The sequence below is a fragment of the Oenanthe melanoleuca genome, chromosome 2 (assembly GCF_029582105.1).
Source record: "Oenanthe melanoleuca isolate GR-GAL-2019-014 chromosome 2, OMel1.0, whole genome shotgun sequence".
NCBI classification, from domain to species: domain Eukaryota; kingdom Metazoa; phylum Chordata; class Aves; order Passeriformes; family Muscicapidae; genus Oenanthe; species Oenanthe melanoleuca.
In genome coordinates, this window is record NC_079335.1 from 101,789,957 (window position 1) to 101,810,964 (window position 21,008).

At 39.5% G+C, this 21,008-nt stretch overlaps 1 protein-coding gene across 2 annotated transcripts; it reads left to right on the forward strand.

The window, feature by feature from the left end:
* Nucleotides 1-684: 684 nt before the first annotated feature.
* Nucleotides 685-20,777, forward strand: MLH1 (mutL homolog 1). Of its 2 annotated transcripts, XM_056483169.1 has the most exons (19): nucleotides 685-2,795; nucleotides 4,046-4,136; nucleotides 4,266-4,364; nucleotides 6,107-6,180; nucleotides 7,258-7,330; nucleotides 7,604-7,695; nucleotides 8,931-8,973; nucleotides 9,614-9,702; nucleotides 11,944-12,056; nucleotides 12,627-12,720; nucleotides 13,256-13,409; nucleotides 14,130-14,488; nucleotides 15,260-15,408; nucleotides 16,767-16,875; nucleotides 17,611-17,674; nucleotides 18,232-18,396; nucleotides 19,283-19,375; nucleotides 19,725-19,838; nucleotides 20,362-20,777. In XM_056483169.1, exons 1-19 carry the CDS (start codon nucleotides 2,479-2,481, stop codon nucleotides 20,527-20,529), a joined length of 2,460 nt encoding a protein of 819 aa, XP_056339144.1. In that variant the 5' UTR covers nucleotides 685-2,478; the 3' UTR covers nucleotides 20,530-20,777. The 2 variants fall into 2 exon arrangements, with proteins under 2 accessions (XP_056339144.1, XP_056339145.1); XM_056483170.1 differs by lacking the exons at nucleotides 685-2,795; nucleotides 4,046-4,136; nucleotides 4,266-4,364; nucleotides 6,107-6,180 and adding an exon at nucleotides 6,225-6,270.
* The last annotated feature ends 231 nt before the right edge of the window (nucleotides 20,778-21,008 follow it).

Sequence of the window (21,008 nt, forward strand, 5' to 3'; positions counted from 1 at the left end):
AGCAGTGACACTGCCATCCTGGAGAAGCTTTTGCTTCTCTGAAGCCCCATTTACAGCCTGCCTGAAAGTAGCAGTGGTTACTGTGCTTAGGGAAATGCAGTGAAGAGCTGTTGCTTACCAGGAGATGCTGGACTGCTACCATCCCAGTACTATCTATTATTTGAGATGGAAAAATAAAGGAAAAGACAATATTACAGATAATCTTGCATCCCTTTTGATACTGGGAGCCTTAAGTTGTGAAGCCTTGAATGGGCCACCAGTGCAAGTGCACTGCACCACACAGACCTTGTCTGCAGAAAGGGTTACCTCAAGGTCGTTCAAGGGTTACCTAAGGTCGTTCAAGCTGTTGTAGGATTTTCTTGCATGAAAGAAAATCCATTCATGAATTCTGCTGTCAAACAGAAGGGATGTTCACATGAGAACTCCTAACTGCATCCGTAAATAAGGGAAAGGCCTCACAGGTAGTGTAATGGCTGGTATGGAGGGGCAGCTGCCAGCAGCTTCCTCCTTTACAATAGGCTGAGGTTCTTCTGTGGGCACAAGGTGTTTGTGCAGCACAACACAGGCCCAAAGCCATGCCGGGTGTGTGTCATGATCCGCTCAACACAAGTGGGAATCGTGATGGTTCGTTTGACCTCAGAGTGCAAAAGACATGCAGCAAGAGACTAAAGTTTTATTCAACAGCAAACAGCAATGCATTTTATTGAGTGCCAACAACCCAGTTTTTGCGATAGAGGGGACAGATACAAAGGAAACAAAGTAAAGAGAGAGAGAAAGAGGGGAGTGGGGCATAGCTACCAACAAATGGGATGATGTCCCCGTGGTCTTCAGCCAATAGACGTGTCTTCCATCCATAGGGAGATCTCAAAAGTCTTCTTCAGAAAGTCATCTTTTATAGTCCTTTTCCAAAGCCTTGGCCTCAGGCCAAGAGGTGGGGAGATTTATGGACTAGTGCGTGCGGAGGCCTGTTGCACCAAGAAACAGGTGCAGGAACAGGACACTATAGCCAGTACTGCTCGAGAGCAGCGTACCATGGCAAGCAGCAAGCACACCTGTTTGCAAACAGTCCCTTGGCAAGCATCCACCTCGGCCAGGCCAGAACTCCTGTCCAAAGAGAGCGGTGGGGTCCCTGGGTCTCAATCTCTGATCTTGGATGGTCATGAGGCAGATCAGGGAAACTTCAGACCGACCCTTACAGTGTACATCAGTTTAATTCATGTGTGTTCCACTGACTACTTTGTGTGAAACCCTTCTGGTCAGGACCACTGTGAGATCAACAGGTTTCATTGCACTGATGATATGGTCTCTTCCTCTACTGCAAGGAAGGGAACAGCTTCCCATCTCATATATTGGCCATGCTCAAACCACAAGTCCCAGAACAATGAACAAGGTTGTACAGAATCACAGAAACATTCAGGGCTGAAAAGACCTTTGAGATCATCTAGTTCAACCTTTGACTGATCACCACCTTGTCAACTAGACCATGGCACCAAGTGCCACAACCAGTAGCTTCTTGTATACCATGAGGGATGTTGACTCCACCAGCTCCCTCGGCAGTTCATTCCAATACTTACCCATCCTTTCTATTTGCACTGACAGACAAAGCAAGAGCTCTGCTTGACAAGTGTCTCCAAACCTCAAGAGACCCCAAAGCTTGGGAGTTGCTGCCAAGTTTTAGCCACTGCACAAACAAGGACCTGCTTTGTATTTTTGAGTAGTTACTGAGTAAAATGTGTACCACGATTGCAGAGACATATATCACAATGGATACAACGACACCCTGGAAAGCATCCTGTGATTGGAGACATATAGTAGCAGTCACGCAGCCAGTGCAGTCCTGCTGTTATAGGCACAGAGCTCAGTCTTGATGGATGCCACAGTGCTCACAGAGTGGGTTAGGTTGGAAGGGAACATACTGGGTAATCTGATCCAACCTCCCTGCTCAGGCATGGTCACCCTGAAGCACATGGCACAGGATTGCAATTCAGATGGTTCTTGAATATCTCCAGTGAGTGAGATTTCCACAATCTCTTCAGGCAATCTGCTCCAGTGCTTGGTCACCCACAGAGTAAAGAAGTTTTTCCTCATATTCAGGTGGAATTTCCTCTGCATCAGTTTGTGCCCATTGCCTTTCTCATCCTATTGCTTGGCTCCACCAAGAAGAACCTGTCTCCATCTCCTTGGCAACCACCCTTTAGGCATTTATACACATTAATGAGGTCCAAGTGCAGTCATCTCATCTCAAGGCTGAATAGGCTCAGCTTCTTCAGCCAGTCCTCCTAAGAGAGATGCTCCAGTCCCTCAGTTAAACTTGTTGACCTCTGCTGGATCTGCTCCATGTCTCTCTCATACTGAGGAGCCCAGAACTGGACATGGCACTCCCAATATGGCCTCACCAGAACTGAGTAGAGGGGCAGGGTCACCTCCCTCGACCTGCTGGCAGTGTACTCCAGGAAATCACTGGGCTTCTAGGCCGCAATGGCCCTGCTGGCTCAGGCACAGCCTGTTGTGGCCCGGGACGCTGGGGTCGGACACACACCTTGCAGGCCGCGGCCTCGACGGTCCCGACCGCCGCAGCGCCTCAGCAGCTCCGCGGCCTCCCGCCACCAGGGGGCGCGCTCCTCCCCGGCGGCGTGCGCGGGCCTGCCCCGCTTCCCGCCCGGCCGCGGCGCGAGAGTGGCTACCTCCATGGCCAGCGTGATCCGGCGGCTGGATGAAGCCGTGGTCAACCGCATCGCCGCCGGCGAGGTCATCCAGAGGCCGGCCAACGCCATCAAGGAGATGATCGAGAACTGGTAACGCGGGGTCCGCCCCTCCCGCAGCCCGGCCGCGCTGCGTGGGGCGGGGGGGCTTTGCCGGGGCTGACACCGCCTCCCGGCCCCACATTTCGGCCCCGGCGTGCAGCGAAGGGCGAGCGGGAGCCCGGGTGCCGAGGAGGGGCGGTATCTGTGTATGCTCGTACAGAACGCACGGGAGGCAGCTGCGCTTAGAAAGCCATGTTCCTGTCTGCGTTTGTGTTCCGGCGTGTGCCGTTATTGTTTGAGAAGCTTATGAATTGTTCGCTTTAGGTGCCAGGTTAATAATTCATAGAATCATTTAGGCTGGAAAAGACCTCCAAGATCGTCAAGTCCAACCACTAACCCACCACTCCAAATCTACCGCTAAACCATGTCCCTAAGCACCACATCTTCAGGTATTTTAAATACCTCCAGGGTCAGCGACTCAAATACTTTCTTGGGCAGCCTATTTATGCTTGACCACCCTTTCTGTGAAGATATGTATCCTAATATCTAATCGAAATCTCTCTTGGCACAAGTCGAGGCTATTTCCTCTTGACTCATTCCTACGAAAAAGAGGCTAACCCTTACCTTGGTACAACCTCCTTTCAGGGAGGTGAGAGCAATAAGGTCACCCCTGAGCGTTCTGTTCTCCAGGCTAAACAGCCCCAGCTCCCCCAGCCTTTCCTCATAGCCTTGTGCTTCAGACCCTTCACCAGCTCCTTTGCCCTTCTCTGGACGTGCTCCAGCACCTCAGTGTCTCTCTTGTAGAGAGGGGCCCAAAACCGAGCATGAGATCTGAGGTATGGCCTCACCACTGCTGAGTACAGGGAAACAATCACTGCCCTGGTCCTGCTGGCCACACTATTGCTGATACAGGCCAGGATGCCATTTGGCCACCTGGGCACATGCTGGCTCATGTTCAGACAGCTGTTAGAGCAGCACCCCCAGATAATTTTCCACCTGGCAGCTGTCCAGCAACTCTTCCCTCAGCCTGTAGTGCTACATGGGATTGTTGTCACCCAAGGGCAGGACTTGGCACTTAATCTTGTTGACCCTTATACCGTTGGCCTCAGCCCATCAATCTAGCCTGTCCAGATCCCTCTGCAGAGCCTTCCTACCCACCAGCAGATCAATGCTTCTGCCCAACTTGATGTAATCTGGAAACTGAATAAGGCTACACTCAATCCCCTCATCCAGGTCATGTATAAAGACATCAAACAGCGTCTGAGATGGAAATTGCTTTCTTGGTTTCTTGTTTTGTGCAGTTTGGATGCTAAATCTACGAGTATCCAGGTAATAGTTAAAGAAGGTGGTCTGAAGTTCATCCAGGTTCAAGATAATGGCTGTGGTATCAGAGTAAGTAAACAAAGTTAACAGGTGTATGCTGCTGTTTAATACTACCTTTTAAAAAAATATTTCAATTTATAAGTGGTTCTAATCTTGAAAAAACTCAGGAAGTGAGTGTTATTTGTCCCTTTCACATAGAAAGAAGATCTGGACATTGTATGTGAGAGATTTACTACGAGTAAACTGCAAAAATTTGAAGACTTGGCTAGTATTTCTACATATGGTTTTAGGGGCGAGGTAAGCTCTTCATGAAGGTTTTGAAACTTCATTGTTTTTATTCTGCTGTAGTGGGTTGTACATATTATCACATTCCTGGTACTCTTTACAGAAGCTTCTGTTTTCTGAGAGAGTCTGCTATGTGAATATAGTTCAAAATACATTTCAGTGTCTTTCAAGCTTAGGTGGATGCCTATAGGGAGGCATATATTCTTTTTGCTTTCTGGAAAAAGATTTTATTTTTTAATTGAAACAAAGCCTGTCAAATGATGGTTCAGGAACTTACAGGTAAAAGACAGTGGAATATTTGCATGGAAGGTGAATTTTTGATGTCAGATATTTGTCTAAATACCACACTTCAAATTAAATGTGCAGTGTTCTTCATTTATTTTTTTCCTGTTAGACAAAGTTAGTATCTCTGACCCCTCAGATATCCTGGTTCTTCATACTCTCATAAACTGTATCTAAACTCTGAAAGAATAGTCAAGGATGAGTTTGGCTTTCCCCTCTGGATTAACAAGATATACATGTGCTCAGATACATAGATCCTCACATGCCCCAGAGAGCAGACTGCTTGGATCCTCTCCTCACACACTTTCAACATAATCATCTTCACAACCAGTGGAGTCTGGTCTTTAGGCTGGTTTCATGTAGACATGTCCATTGAGTTTTCCAGGAAAACCATTGTGACCTATCTTTGTAGTATTACTTCCAGTCAAGAGAAAGGCTTGGGCAGGAGTGAGAGAGTAACAGCTGAAACCTTCCAGCTGCTTTCTAGTGAGCACGAAAAAGAAAAAGGCACTGTCCTGGTTTAGGGTAAATTTGGGAAAAAACCTCCAAAGGGCACCCCCCAGGAAGCGAACCCAAGCAGCCTCTCCCCCAACTGGTTTGGGAAGAATTTTCCTCAGAGAGAAGTGGAGAAAACCTTTTTATTCAAATGGCAAAACACTGCCCAGCACAAAAAATTAACAATACTAAATAACAAAACCTCTTGCCGCTCTGAAGAGATGATAAATTCAGAAAATCTTTCTCCTGTGGGTGGTAGCTCTGCTCAGTCTGTTATCAGTCCCTCTGGTGCTGGAAAATGGCGCTGCCCAGGCCAGGCCGTGGTGGGCTGCAGGTGCAAGCTCCCGGTGCTCCCCTGGGTCCCCAGTTCAGAGCAGGTTCAAATAATTCCAGGACAAAAAGGAAAAAACTGTCCAGGGAACTTCTCTGCTTCAATTAGTCAAAAAATAACTGAAAGGAAAGGAGAGCAGTCCACCACAGTGACACAATCCAGGAGGAGAAGAAGCGATGAAATTTCTGTATGTTTTGAAAACAGCTGCCTCAGACATTCCACCACTTCTCCTTCCTTTCCCCTTCACTCTCAAATCCAGCCTTAAAGGTTATTAAAGTTAAGCTACAAAACTTATTTTTGGGCTAAACAGATGAATGGAGATACAATTCAACATCACAAAGTCACCCCAGGACAGGCACAGCTGTAATAATTTTGCAGATTTCTTTTAGTTACACTACATGGTTGCATCATCAGAGATAACAAAATATTAGGGAAGCCAGAAGGATCTTCTGGATAAAATTACTGGAAGTTTAGTATTATAGATACAAAAATTTGTTGAAGCCTTACTGACCTGCAGTTTCCTTGTAAAGATTTTTATTTATTACTTGCAAGTGATATATTGAAATTTAATGATGGTGTTGAAAGTATGGACATGCCTCAGTGTTCTCCAGAGCAAGGTTTACAAAGATGCTTTTTCTTTTACTAGGCCTTGGCTAGCATCAGTCATGTTGCCCATGTTACAGTAACAACTAAAACAGCTGATGCAAAGTGTGCATTCAGGTATGCTACCTAATATCCAGGTGACTTCTGCTGCATGCAATAACAAACAGATGTATCAATTTCAGAGCTCCTGTTACGGAGGAGGGTATGGTAAGTGCAGGTATCAAAAAGACTTGGAATGTGAGAAAATACATTTTTTTAAATTGTAAAAGTAAGCCTTAGCTTAATAATGTATTTTAAAATCGATGGAGGTGGGCAGGAAATCTTGTAAGAGCTTCTATTTCTAATAGCTAATGTGGGTTAAACATTTGTCTTTTTCTCCATTTCAGGATAAAAAAATGTATCTATATTATGGGCATCATGTCTAGCAAATTTGACAAGTCTCAGCACAGGAACTTACAGCTTGTTTGTTATTGTATCTTTACGGTATGATAGGTGTTTTATCTTATCCAAAAAGAGTTTTGAATATTCTTTTGAAAACTTAAATTATAAGTTTTTCCATTAATTTCTTAACTACTTTTAAGAAAAGGGAGTAGGAAAAAAGAGACATTCTGAATCTTGGTTTTTCAAAATATCGTGTGATTATGGTCTTTCTTGCCTTAAATACATAGGGTATATTAGAGGGAAAGAAAACGTCTATCCTTTGAATTTATGCAAATTATTCTGAAAGACCTACGTGGGTCAGAAATCTCTTACACTCAAAATCCTGTTAGTGTCAAGGGAAACAGATCTTAGACTAAAGTCAAGAATTTCTTGTTAGCATAACTGAAGTGTAAAGTCTAGTGGAACAATTGTTATTAGGCCATGTCAGCTATTAAAGAAAGAAAAAAATGCAGTAATCCTGCCTTTAGAGGAAAAGTCTCGGTAATACCATTTCAAAACGCATATGTCATGATCTGCCTCCTTTCCTCTGTTATTATTCCCTTTCCCCCACTGCCCCTCTGGCTCTTACAGTCAATGAAGACAGTTTTAGTCTAGCAGAAAGGTGGAGGAAGCTAATTGTCAGTGTCCCAAATTCTTAACTGGGAGGAGTGTCCCAATGATGGGATTTCTTTTGTTTTTGTCTATTGTTTTCATCTGTCCATGTCTGCCCTCCTGTAAATCTGGATGCTTGACAACTTTTTATTTTCTGCCTAGAGCTACTTACAGTGATGGAAAAATCAAAGCCCCTCCAAAGCCCTGTGCTGGAAACCAAGGAACTCAGATCATAGTAGGTTTTTATGCCTGTTCTCTCTTGTTCCTTTTCTGTTCCCCTTGCATCAATTACATTGTAAGGTAGATAACAGAATAATCTCTGAAGTTGCAGTTTGTTAGGTGTACCTAGGGAGTTAAGGAAACTGAAACTGAATGTTGATTTTTCAGAACCAAAGTATTCTCAGAAATTTTATATATAAAATAAAAATTAACAAGATTGATTTAGATTAATTCTATAGCAAGAGAGAACTTTTAAAATTGTTTTTAATTTTGAACTTTTTCTCTATAGGTTGAAGATCTCTTTTACAATGTAAATACAAGGAGGAAGGCTTTAAAGAATCCAAACGAAGAATATGCAAAAATACTAGAAGTTGTTAGCAGGTAAACCAAAATAGGAGGCTCCCTTATATACTGCCGTGGGGAGTATCGGGGTTTTTCAGAGAGACTGGCAATTGTGTTTGGTGTCATTTTGTTGGTAGTGGTGATTTTGTTTGTTACAGTTTTTTAAACTATTTGTTAGTGTGCAGTGTCAGATAAACAGTCAGTCCAATCTGATGTGAAAAATCCGGATAGGAAGCAGTGTATTCTATCTGTGACTACTATTTGTAAGAATTCCAGCAAAGAAATGGTGATGGACTTGAATGAGTGAACTTTAAATGTACCTAGGCTGAATAGAATTCATGTAAAACCTGCTCAGGAGCATTGAATTTGGCTGAATACAGAAAAGTTGAATGGCAACTTAACATCCCCAAAAAGGAGTAATATCACTTTAGCTATTGCACGTTCCCATTTTGGGCCACTTGGTTGCGTCTTTTGCTGCTGCTGTAGTCTTGCATAGGGTGCAGAGGTTTTGCAAGCAGGATCTTCACAATTTAAGCAAAATAATGGCTTTACACTTTCAGAAGACACAAAACATAGCAAAGAGTAGCAGGACTGTATACCAAGGTTTAGCCTATTTCCCAAGTAAACTATTTAAGAGTCTTTACTGGGTTAGGCAGACTTCAGCCAGGAGGTGGAGGGTCAGATCCTGCTGCTCTGTTGAACAGGATGATTGAAGTCTTGCTGAGTTACAGCCATCCCGCTCATTAGTTGTTCATTTTCATTAGGATTTTCCTATTACTTAATTTCTCATCTTGCAAGGTCCTATGGTGTGTTTTTTCTCTCAATGCAGTAATTTCCCTAGAGTTTTGAGCCAAGATTATTCAGCTATAGTGTATCAGATCTCAGCTATGGGATCACAGATAGCTGAACTGTCTGGGTAGGGGAAGTTAGAAGGGCAGGCCAGCCATTATTCAGGTGCTTTTCCATTGTAGTTGAGACCTGATTTTGTTACACTGAGGATGTTTTGATGGGTTTTTTAGTTAAACCTGTACAGGGAAACTGAAAAAACATGCCTGTAGAAGCTCATCCTTGAATTTCTTATGTTTACAGTTGAGTTATAAATAGGACACACTTTTGGGTTTTTTTAGCTGTTCAATCTGCAAAAGCTCAGCTTGGCTCAGATTGCATGACTGTCCAAGAGGAAGTGAAATTGCTTGCCCCAATTACTAGATGCTTTTCAGCAACAATTACCTATTCTTCCACATACTGCAAACTTACATTTATCTGTTTTTCAGGTATGCCATCCATAACTCAGGTGTCAGCTTTTCAGTTAAAAAGGTATGTAGATAAAATCTTTGGAACTTCACTGTGTCTGTATGTGCCTGTGTGTATATACATAATGTGTATATCTGAAAATACCAGAAAATTTGCCCTGCATTTTTGCAACAGGAAGAGTGCAGAGATCCTTCCCTTGTACTGAAATGTTGAAGGGTATATTGGTGCAGTTTGGATAGAAAGCACATCAGTTAGAAGTAAACAAGACAAAAAATATATTTGTCAGGAGTTTGGAGGATTATGTGTGGTCAGTGCTGTATTTGGTTTAGCTTTATGTGTTGTTTCAGTGTCTCTGGAGAGCTTGGTTATAAAGTGCTGTATGAAAGAGGTTGAGGTAGATTATCTTTGTTCTGTGCAATTCTAGGTAATTATTTACTGAACTGAGTGCATTCCTCACTTTCCAGGGATGGAATTACTAGCTTCAGTGGGTCTGATGTGCTCTAGCTGATCTTGTAAACATGTGCCATCTACCATCCATTGGTTTTTTTGAACATAAATGAGTAAATAAGAATGCAAAACAATATAATGATGTTATGTCATTCCCTGTAGGTTTTTTAGAAATGTTATTGTTTAATTTACAGTATTTCTAAAATTTCTTCCAGAAAGATGAATTGATTCATTGACTCATTCCTGCTCTCTTTAGCAAGGTGACAGTGTGTCAGATGTTAGAACCTTATCCAGTGCCTCAACAGTGGACAACATTAGGGCCATCTTTGGAAATGCTGTTAGCAGGTACATTGATGTCAAGTTTCCTTTTGATAAGAAGCTTTCCAATGAATCACCCTCCCGTCTCTCTTTAAAGACCAAGGGCTGTCATAACTTTTCTTACTTCTTTCAGAGTTAATTTCAGAGAAGAGGGAGTGCTGCAGTTAGAGAGCTCTTCCTTCTTTTCAGAATGTGTGACTTTTTTTGTGCACCATAGGGAAGACAAAAGTTACAAAGTTGTTCCTTTAATGCACTGAAAAGGAGCTGTCTGCTTGTAACTTTCTGTGTGCTCACGTAAAAACAGCAAGCTGACCTCTGATCTATACATGTTCCTTGCCTCTTCCTATACCATGAAAATCATACCTCTTCCTACTGTCTGCTACCTGATAAATTTTGAAGCTACTCATACTGTTTTAATCTGAAGTCTTACGGTTTCTTATTTTGACAAAAGCTACATTAGCTGAAGCTGTGTAAATCAAATAGAAAAATGAAAAAAAGTCTTTTGAAGATGTATCTGCCATTTTAGGAAAAATTCTCTTTAGAAGACTTTCAGCTGTGAAGAATTCATTGTATGAATTTGTCCTGTGCATAGCTGGATGTCTCTTTGATTCTATTCTGTTACTGACTGAAGTCAAGTTTCACATTTAATGAATGTAACTTCTAATTCATGAAAACACCTACAGAAAGCACTGCAAAATAGAGAGGCTGCTAAGTAATGAGGTTTGCAGTGTTCTAGGTATTTCTTTGCTGTTCATTTGTTTATTTCTACTACGGATCCTCATTTGCTAAGAGTTTTTCCTTTGTACAGTTCAGGATAAATTGTCCATTTCAAAGTAATGTTTTGATAATTCTTTTTTCAAACAATAATTTACCCAGTTCAAGATGGTATTAAAAACTGAACACAAATAAAAATGGCATTTGGTATATATTGAGGTTGAATTGGAAATAAGTAGCCCTTAAGTCTGTTCTGTGTTAGCTTTAGAAGTTGGCATAATGCCTTCATAGAGAAAACCTGTGCTCACAAACTACCAAAGTGGATTTTCCTTGACCAATGAATTATGAAAATTATAAAAACGGTTATGAAAATAGTCAACATTAGGATCTATGTGCATGAGCAAGACAGAAGTTTTTTACATTTTAATGACTTCTTAACAGACCACTAAGACATATTAGACTGTAAAAAGTGGACAAAGTAGTCCAAGAAAAAAATGTACTTGTTTTTCCCTGGCTGCAGACAATTTTGGAGTGTTCTTGACAATCTCCTTCAATGACTTAAACATTGAAATGCATATTAGAATCAATAGATTATAATGCTATGGATACTGTGATATGTTACAGTATTAAAAGGATAATGGGGGTAATTTTACAGATTCCAAACATACAACATTACCAGTTTACACTTAAGAAGAGGAAATGATCCAGTTCAGATTAAATAATTACTGTGTCCCAGCAATCAGTGTTTGAGTTCTCAATTAATTCTAATGTTTTCATTAACTGTGATAAAAGATAGATCAGTATATGAAGTAGTGAGACTTGAGCAATAGGCATTAAGCCAAAGTTGACCTTTAGATGAACCTTCCAACCATATGTTATATGATATTTGTATCTGCTCATTAGCAAAATTCACATGATCATTAGCAAAATATGTAGTGTTATAAGAACATATTTATCTTTCCATATTTAGAGGATGGACAAGGCTATGAAAACAGACATCTGACCTTGTTTGGGGATCAAAGCCAACTCCCTTAGTTCCTCCTTGGCCCAGCCAGGCTTTGGGTGGAACCCAAAAGGAGAATGAAACCAGATGTTTCTGCATTACAGTTATGTGAGCTTTTTTATTCAACAGTATAAAAGCTGGACCCTCTCCCAGTGAAGGTGTAGTCTTCACCTACGTGTGGACATACTGTGTCGGTTTTCCTAGTTACTAGGAGTGGTTCTCCAGTTCTTTGCTATGACCAGGGCTCCCCAGCTAATGTGTGGATCTGGATGATGGTAAAGTGTCAGGGTAAACTGTTAGGGTGAATTTGTTTTCTTAATCACTGTAAGCAATCTTTTGTAGTAATGATCAGGTACTTGTATTATTCTTTCATAATTCTTTGCTGATTTGAACTATAGTTAGTTACACTCATCCCTTAAAGTTGGTGTCTGTGTCTTTTATGCTGACCCTGCCAACTGGCAAAACAGAGTATCACTGCTGGTGAATACTGTTCAAAATTTATATCAACAGAAGAATTAATTTTTTTTGTGTGTTTCTGTCAAACTTAATAGGGAACTCATAGAAGTGGGCTGTGAAGATGCAAATCTGGCCTTTAAAATGAAAGGTTATATCACGAATGCAAACTACTCTGTGAAGAAATGTGTATTTTTACTCTTCATAAACCGTAAGTTAAAAAAAAAAGGCAGCATTTTGTACAGTCATATGTTGCTTACATAATCAGAAGAACAAAACTTTCTTAAGACCTTCAAAGTGTGTGAGCATTCTTAAAAACATTCTTAAGAATAAATATTACAGTTAATTGTAAATCTTAAAACATTTTTTGATTTGTAATGTGCATCACACTTGGCACTGTATTTAGTGGAAAACAGCTAAGACTGGACCTAAAGAAACTGGAGTGTCAAGGTTATGGCTGTGTCCTGCCAGCTTACACAGACTGATCTCTCCATTCTGTAGCAACACTGGTATGGGTTACCACAAACCTTGAGTGTATGAAATAATGAAAAGGTAATCTGGTTATTTCAGTATTTGTGTAAAAAAATACTTCTAAGTGTAAAACATACTGAGAAAATACTGTCTATTCATGATTTTATCTGAAGAATACATAGGTCTTGGGGGAAAGTGGGTATAACAGAAGACACAAAGTGTGAAGATGTTTGTCTTAAGGAGTAGCTGGGCACTGTGCAGTTTGTTTTAGCTGGGCTCTTTGGAAACAGTGCTGTGTTCTGTGTTTCAGATCGGTTGGTGGAGTCAGCTGCTATGCGCAAAGCCATAGAAACTGTGTACGCTGCTTATTTGCCAAAAAGCATGCACCCATTCCTATACTTAAGGTAAAGTAATAGGAAAAATTAGCCTTTTTATACTGTCTTGTGGGCTAGTAGGTCTTGTAGGGTGAGTAAGTTTAGAAGGACATTTCTGTTCCTAATGATAGTGTTAAGCATTGCACTGAGGTAATTAATCTCCAGGCAGGAGATAATTAAATAACATTAAGGAAATCTTAAGAAGACAGACCTTTTTTTTAGAAGCAGTGAGTATCTGTAATTTCAGCTAAAGTTCTTTCCTATTAATTCAGGAGACACTGCAAGTAAGATATTTCTAAAAGTGGGTTTTTGTAGCTGTACAATGGAGAGGTTGGTTTAAGCTTACCTACATAAGCTCATTTAGGTGAATGATTTTGGATTATTTTTTAATTATCTAAACCAGTCTCACTGTAATATAACTTCAGTAGGTTACAGGATCTTTTTTACTTCTTTGTATGGAATAACATCCCCAAGCCTGGCAAATTTTGTCAAATTTGAACCAATTTTTGCTTTCTCTGCCGTCCCTGTGATATTTCAAGTTAACTTCTTTTAAAATGTTTTCCAGCCTGGAAATAGCCCCCCAGAATGTAGATGTGAATGTGCATCCTACAAAACATGAGGTCCATTTTCTTCATGAAGACAGTATTCTGGAACATGTGCAACAGCATGTAGAGAGCAAGTTATTGGGCTCTAATTCCTCAAGGATGTACTTCACTCAGGTAAGAACATCTATGGAGTGATAGCAGTTCTGCTTTGTTTTAATGATCAGGGATAATTTACTCTATTCAATAGTAAAATCTTTGCTGATATGACGTTTATCAGTGTGGTACTGGTACCTTTAGATCTTTGCTCTGTTTCCAGAGCACTTTAATATACTGGTACTTTAATATACCAGAGTTAACAATATGGCAAAAGAGAAAAAGAGTATGAGAACATTTTAAGTACATTTCTATCAAGTACCTGATTAGTTGTCTTGATTTTATGTTAGCCTTCGCTAACATAAAGTGGTAAATTATTATTTTATTCTGCCTTAGTTTATGTGAAGAAGATGTGATTGAGGAAACTGTTCTGTGTATTTGATAACGCTTTGGATTTAATCTTACCAGAAGAAACTCCATAAGATACTCTCTCTTTATATAAAACCATAGCATAATAATTACTATAATTTTTATGCAAACTAATTTCCTCATGTTTTTCTGACCTTAAAGAGTTTTTATTTTGAGACAAATGAAAGGTAACTGATGATTTTAACTGCCAAGATGATGACAATCACTCTGTGTGGATAGCAACTGCAAAGCTTTTAAGCAGTTGACACTGTTGTTGGGGGTTTCACATTTGCTCTGAGCAGTAATATACTGTGAGAAGTGTGACTAATCTTCCTGATTCTTTTTTTCTTGTTGTTCAATCTTTTCTCTTTGCTTCCTCATGTCTGAATGAAGACATTGCTTCCAGGGGTTGACTGCTCTTCCAGTGAGGTTGTAAAATCAACAGTAAACTCTTCTATGGTTATCAAGGGAACCAGTGATAAAGTTTACGCACATCAGATGGTCCGCACTGATTCCCGAGAGCAGAAATTGGATGCTTTTCTTCAGCCAGTGAACAATCCCCGAAGTGCAGGCCTCACTGAAGTGGTAACAGAGGTTAATGCAAGATCTCCAGAGAGTTCAGGCAGGCCCCAGGATGCTGAAATGGAAGAAGTCAGTGACCTGGTTGAAATGGCTGATGTTCAGGAGGATACGGTGAAGCCTGGGGCGCCGAGTGAGAGTGGACACTTGTCTTTCAAGACTTTGCCTTCTCAGTAAGTCCCACCTTTCCTGAACTGATGCAAGGCTACCTATTTATTTCATGGTATAGCCCTGAAACTATAAATTTTTCTGATCTCTTTGGACTTCTGCTTTTCAAGAAGGGAAAAATTATCTAGAATAATTTTTCATGACATTTTATTGAGAAATTAAACCTAATCTGTGAACTATAAATCACATAACTTGTGATAAATTTTGTGACTGGAATAGGATGTCTATGCATACTGAAAGGCAGGAAGCAGTACAAATAACGGCATTAGTTTAGGGAGATCATATTGGTCTGTTTCTTTCTGGAAGCCTCCATTTTGTGAGGGGTAGAAACTACATCACTGAATTTGATTCCATTACCCCAGTAAAGGCTGAAGTGGTAAAAACTTTTATAGCTCCTGCAGGAGCTGTTACAGGAGGCCATGGTCTTCTGAGGGAATCTGATTTGCTCTCCCCAGTATTACAGAAAAAGGGGCAGGGAAAAGAAAATAACTGGAAATAGCAACATTTTTGATGTGTCCTTTAGAGCCCAGTTTGTTTAACTTAAGCAAGAGTTGCCTGCTGTGATTGGTATTAGAGTGACACAAATTCTCTTAAAGTTCTGAACTACCCTTTCCTAACAAATTATTCCTCAGAAGCAAAATAGAACTATCTTTCTGGGAAACTGTCTGCATTTCTGTGTTAACATATGGCATGTGAATTGAGCATCTCATCTGCTGCTGTGTTTGGCCTAAGTGATAGGAGAATTGAATGTAATTCCTTTTGTTTTGGTATTGCAGGAAGAGACCATGGGAAGACATGGACATAGAATTGGAGAAAAATTACACCAGAAAGGACATGACTGCTGCCTGCACCCCTAGAAGAAGAATTATCAACTTGACCAGTGTGTTGACTCTCCAGGAGGAAATTAGTAACAAGGCACATGCAAGTAAGCAAGATTTGTTTCTCAAAATTACTGTTATTCCACCAACTAAATATGACTATTTGAAATCAGAAAAAGTATTTAAAAGGAGATCCAGTGAACTTACTGTGCTGCTAAGCAAGTTTTTAACAAAAGCTTTTGCTTTTAATTTTTATTTGTATCTGTCCCACTTGTATGAAATTGTGAGACTTGAAAAATACTCTCTTTTTTGTTAAGAGTTGTTTTAGACAAAGGTAAATGTTTTGCGATTCTTATAGGGTGTTTCCCTCTTAACTCAGTTGCCTCTGAAGGCAACTTACATTGACTCATTCTCTTATTATTCATATGTCTAAATGCTAGGAATCTCACTACCTGGGTGTTTTGTTGGATTTATTTTAATTTTTCTGGTTGTAAGAATTGGGGACTCTCCACACAGACGTCTGTAACAAATAACTTTTCTATAAATTGATAAGAATTTTAAACTTTAGAAAGCATGAACTTTTACTTGACTGTCACTGTTTAAATACTGAAATCAAAGAGTTGTCCCTGAACTTTAAAATTCTCAAAAATGTCTCAAAATGCAGGATAAAACTTGTGAAGCTGCCTGAGGTTGTGTTTCATCTTCACATCTGTAAGAAATATCTAAAAGAGACTTTGGAAAGAGAGAAATCTTTTCTTAGTCTGTTACATTCCTTTAGAAAATATAATAGTGGAATTAAGGTACCATAGTGCTTTGTATATGCTGTGACTGCAGTGCCAAACAACTGTAACAAAGCTGCTCCCAAGGATGGCAACTAGTGAATATTTTTTTTTGTGGAATGCCTAAAATGAACTCTTTTATGAAATCTGTCTTCTCACACTTTTCCCAGCCTTCTCACTCATATATATATATTTTTTTTAAAGTTACTTTGTAAGAGAAAAGTAAAGAAATTATGAAAAAAATATTATGGACCTATTCTATCACACTTCTAGAATTTAGTTTGATAATACCTAGATTGTGTTGCAAAGCTGAGTTTTTTGTAAAGCACCTGCAGTTTTTGGAGTATGTGTGTGTCCCTCACCAATCTCCTGTGGCTGGAAATTAATTTTGAAAGGCTATTCAAGCACAGGGACTTGAATTTTATTTTTTTCTAATTTGCATTTGTAGTTTAAATGTTAAATAACTATTCTCCTTTACGCTTTAATAGTATGAGTGTGCACAAAACTTGTGAATAATTTGCCATACAAGGATATATGAGAAGAAGCAGGGGTGTGGGAGTGACTGAACAGTAATCTGAGACTTTCATGCTACAAAAACACAAACCACTCAACTAAATAAATGAGGGCAGGGTTGCAACTGTGAAATGACATTCTTTTGTTTCTTCCCCACCTCTCTATTGTTTCAGAACTTCAGGAGATGCTACACGAGCACTCATTTGTTGGTTGTGTCAGTCCTCAGTGGGCTCTGGCCCAGTACCAGACAAAACTGTACCTTCTCAACACAACAAAACTCAGGTAAAAGTGTTGTTAGACCAGTTGGCAGCTGAAGTACCAATTGTGAAGCTAATTAGAAGAAGGAAGGAAATGACAGGGTAAACAATATTGTTCTCCTGTTGCCTGTGATAAGTTGTGAGACTAAGGATTAAGCGGTCCATTCACAATCGTGGAAACCAGTGTGTCTGGCACTCTTGGAAAAAGTTGCAGGGAATCAGTGTAATTAAAATGTATTGTGTACTCACAGACAGTGGGAAGGGAAAGATTTTTTCTTGCATCATGATGATTAGATGATCTATCATCATCATCATCATCATCATGATTTGCTGCAGGATCATCTACATCACACTGTATAAAACAGGCTTCAGAGAACTCCTGGAAAACATTGTATCCAATTGAGTTAAGAGTATCTGCAGGACATGCTTGTAATAGGAAATTTGTAATTTTACCTGTGCAGTCCTACTTGGCCAGCTACATAAACTTTTGTAACAGATCAGAATAGACTTGAGATAGACATGTCTATTAATTTCCCAGTTCCTTCCTTAAAGTGCAGTGAAGGAGTAAAGAAGTTGAAATATAAATTATCACGGAGTAAATTGATAGCAGTTGGATACTTGAATATGTAAGATCTTTATCAATAGGACTAGATATGTATATCTGATGTTTCCAGGATGGTCCCTACTTTCCCCTCTTAGTTATGCTAACTTGGAGATATGCAATCCTGTCCATATAATTAATTTCTGTGCTTCAATTTAGTCAAGAACTCTTCTACCAAATACTTATTTATGACTTTGCAAACTTCGGAGTCTTAAGGTTGTCTGTAAGTATAATTTCACATTATATCCTATAGAAAAAGATTTTTTAAAAAATGTATTTATCATATGTCTGTTCTTTCAGACAAATGTATAGTTTTGGCTGCACAGTCAAGTTGGCTTTTGTCCACTACAGGAATGTTGTTTTGTTTCTCAGTAAGACCAGAATGTATAAAACTTAGTAATTTTGTAGCAGCTACTGTTAGATTGTCATCCTAGCTGCTTGTTATTAGTTGTTATAATATAATATATTATAGTTATTGTAGTTATTCACCAAGTTTTGCTGTTGCTCATTACATTGGGACAAATAATTAATTTGAATATATACTCTGCAGAAATACAGTGTTGATTGCCAGTGCTTATTCTGTAAAATATCACAGTGGGATTGTGGACTGCAGAGAAAGAAGAAAGAAATTCATACCTTTTTAGCTTGGTTATGATAAACAGAACTGTTAGGTCTGCAGGCCAGAAATAGTGTATTACAATTAATTAGTATGTGAAGGAAGAAGTTACAGATTTCCAATAGAGTGTGCTGATCATTAAGTTTTGCCTTCTTCATTTTTAGGAGCCAGCTCCTTTATATGAACTTTCAATCCTTGCTTTAGAGGATCCTGAAAGTGGCTGGACAGAAGAAGATGGCCCAAAAGAAGGGCTTGCTGAGTACATTGTGGAGTTTTTGAAAAAGAAGACTGAAATGTTGAAAGATTATTTCTCTCTTGAAATTGATGAGGTGACTGCAGCTGTTACTTCTGACAGTAAATGACTGGTGGACTTGGCAGTGTTAGGTTTATGGTTGGATTAGATCATAAAGGTCTTTTCCAATCTAAAAGATTCCATAATTCTACGTTTTGGTGACCGATAATTGCAGTAGTTTGCTTGCAGTGCTTACCATCACTAAGAACTAGTTCCAGTAAGATTTTAGGTGGCATAACCCTAAATGCTCAGGACTTACACTGCCTTTAAGAAGGGTGCTACCCAAAGTTTCTGTTTAATTAGTTACCAAGTCACAGAATAGTTTGGGTCGGCAGGGTCCACAGTGAGTCATCTGTTCTAACCTTGCTCATGCAAGGTCATCCTGGAGCACATGGCACAGGATTTTGTCCAGATGGAGATAGTTCTTGAATATCTCCAGTGATGGAGACTCCACAGCTCTCTGTGGGCAATCCATAATTTAGTCACTGCTTCTGTAACTAGAATGCAGATCTCTTAACCCACAAAGTATGCATCTTAACCAGCTCTCAGGTCAGACAAGGCTGCAGCACCACTATGGCTCTCAATATGTCTTTTTTTGTGTGGCTTAAGACATCCCTTACTTCATACAAAAGTGAGCAGCTTCATCATTTGGATATTTGTCTGGGAAGTGGTATCTGTGTAACCTAGAGCTAGAGAAGAAGGTTGAGTTCAACCACTCCCTGGCCTGAGTGGCTTAGTCCATGCCTTGTGAAATTAAACACCACCAATAACTCTCTTTGTGCAATGTCTACCTGGCACTGGGCTTTAAAAACTTGTAAGGCTCACTGAGTTTGGTAAGAATCAAAATATGTAAGAGTTTTGGTGCATTTCCATCAAGAAAGAACTCTTTTTTTTTTAACTGAAGCAACAATGTTGCCTTGCAGGAAGGAAATCTTACTGGGTTACCGCTTCTGATAGACAGCTATGTCCCACCATTGGAAGGACTGCCTATGTTTATCCTGCGCTTGGCCACAGAGGTATATTCTCTCAATCATTTTATTAATGCACAATTACTTTTTTTGCTTTAAGCAATTTCAACCTGCATTTGCAGTTTCTGATGTAGCTTAAACATTCTGTTATGTGTTCCAGATGCTTTTCTGTGGATTACTGGTTACTTATGCTTTGCCTTTGTATTCATAACAACTGACTGACTGAGCCTCTATTTTGATTTAAAAGTCTGCATTCCTATCCTCTTTTTTCATTCTATAGTTTTACTTTACCAGGACAAAAATGGCCAATACATTAATATAAATTTTCCATATTAAGACTGTATGAAGTCTCTGACTGCTACCCAGATTCTATAAAATGATTTTTTTTTTTTTACAGGTAAACTGGGATGTAGAAAAGGAGTGTTTTGAAAGCCTGAGTAAAGAATTAGCCATGTTCTACTCCATCAGAAAGCAGTATATATTAGAGGAATCCAACCCAACAAACTCACAGGTATGAGAATACTGTAACTAGTCCTGTGAGCAGGTAACTAACAACATACAGGAAACTTCTGCTCTTTCAGATATAGACTTCTAATCCCAGCTCTTTCAGGGAAGTGAATCAAATAGCAGTGTGGCAAGATTCTGAAAGAAAGTGGCTTCAATTTCCTGAAGTATTATAGGTATTGAGGAGACCTTTTAACTTTGGACGTTGTAGTGTACTTAATATTACAAACCTCCTTGGCCTTTGAGTTGGGAATGTATTTTTTTTGCTATATTTGTACAGAAGAATAAGGATGCATATAAATTAAAAGTACAACCTGATTGTGTCTAAATATCTGCCTAATTGATCAGTTAAGCTCAACCATTCTACAAGAGACTTTATAGACCTTAGAATTAACTTTACAGAATGAACTTTCCTAATACCAGCAGAATTTTACAATTGCTGTAGTCTTACATAGTAAAGTTTTTGAGATGTGCTCTCTTCTAGTTAAACAGAATCTCTGTTTGTTTGTCCTTGTTTTCCTGTATTTCAGAATGAGGATTCTGAGTTTGGTTCAACAACATGGAAATGGACTGTGGAACATGTGCTTTACAAAGCTTTTAGGACTCATCTTTTACCTCCTAAACACTTTGCAGAAGATGGCAACGTTTTGCAACTTGCTAACCTGCCTGACCTATATAAAGTTTTTGAAAGATGTTGAGCAAGTAGTAATTAAAGACTGTTTTTTAAGATAGACACTATTCATGTTACCTTCAGTTTTACTTAGTAGAAGATGAAGTGAAATCTTGATGGAGGAAAGAAAGAGGGGATTTAGTATCCTACTAAACTGCTAACATGACAGTAAATTATCTATTTTCCTTCTGTTCATCAAAGTATTAAAAAAAATCATTTTTGCCGTGTCAAAGCCCAATGAAAATCCCTGAAATAAAATCTCCACTTACACTCTGAGTTTCTGTTAACCAAACTGCTAACAGAATACACTTCTACTGAAGAAAATATACTGGGTTAAGTGATTGTGGAAGAAGACAGAGCTTAATTTACTTGAAATGTGAATGCTTTAACTTTGCTTGTCTCTGGAAATCAAACTGGGTTACCTGCATTTTTTTGTTTAAGTGTGATGGTCACACAGTCACTCCAGGAGGGCTGCAGCCACCATTTAATTGGGCTGCTACCAACACC

Bases quoted from the DNA above. Each gene is read 5' to 3' on its own strand.
- MLH1 (XM_056483169.1), top strand. From the start codon at position 2,479: ATGGCCCTGCTGGCTCAGGCACAGCCTGTTGTGGCCCGGGACGCTGGG. The intron at 2,796-4,045 runs GTAACGCGGGGT...TGTTTTGTGCAG, and splicing joins AAGGAGATGATCGAGAACTG to TTTGGATGCTAAATCTACGA. The intron at 19,839-20,361 runs GTATGAGAATAC...CCTGTATTTCAG, and splicing joins CCAACCCAACAAACTCACAG to AATGAGGATTCTGAGTTTGG.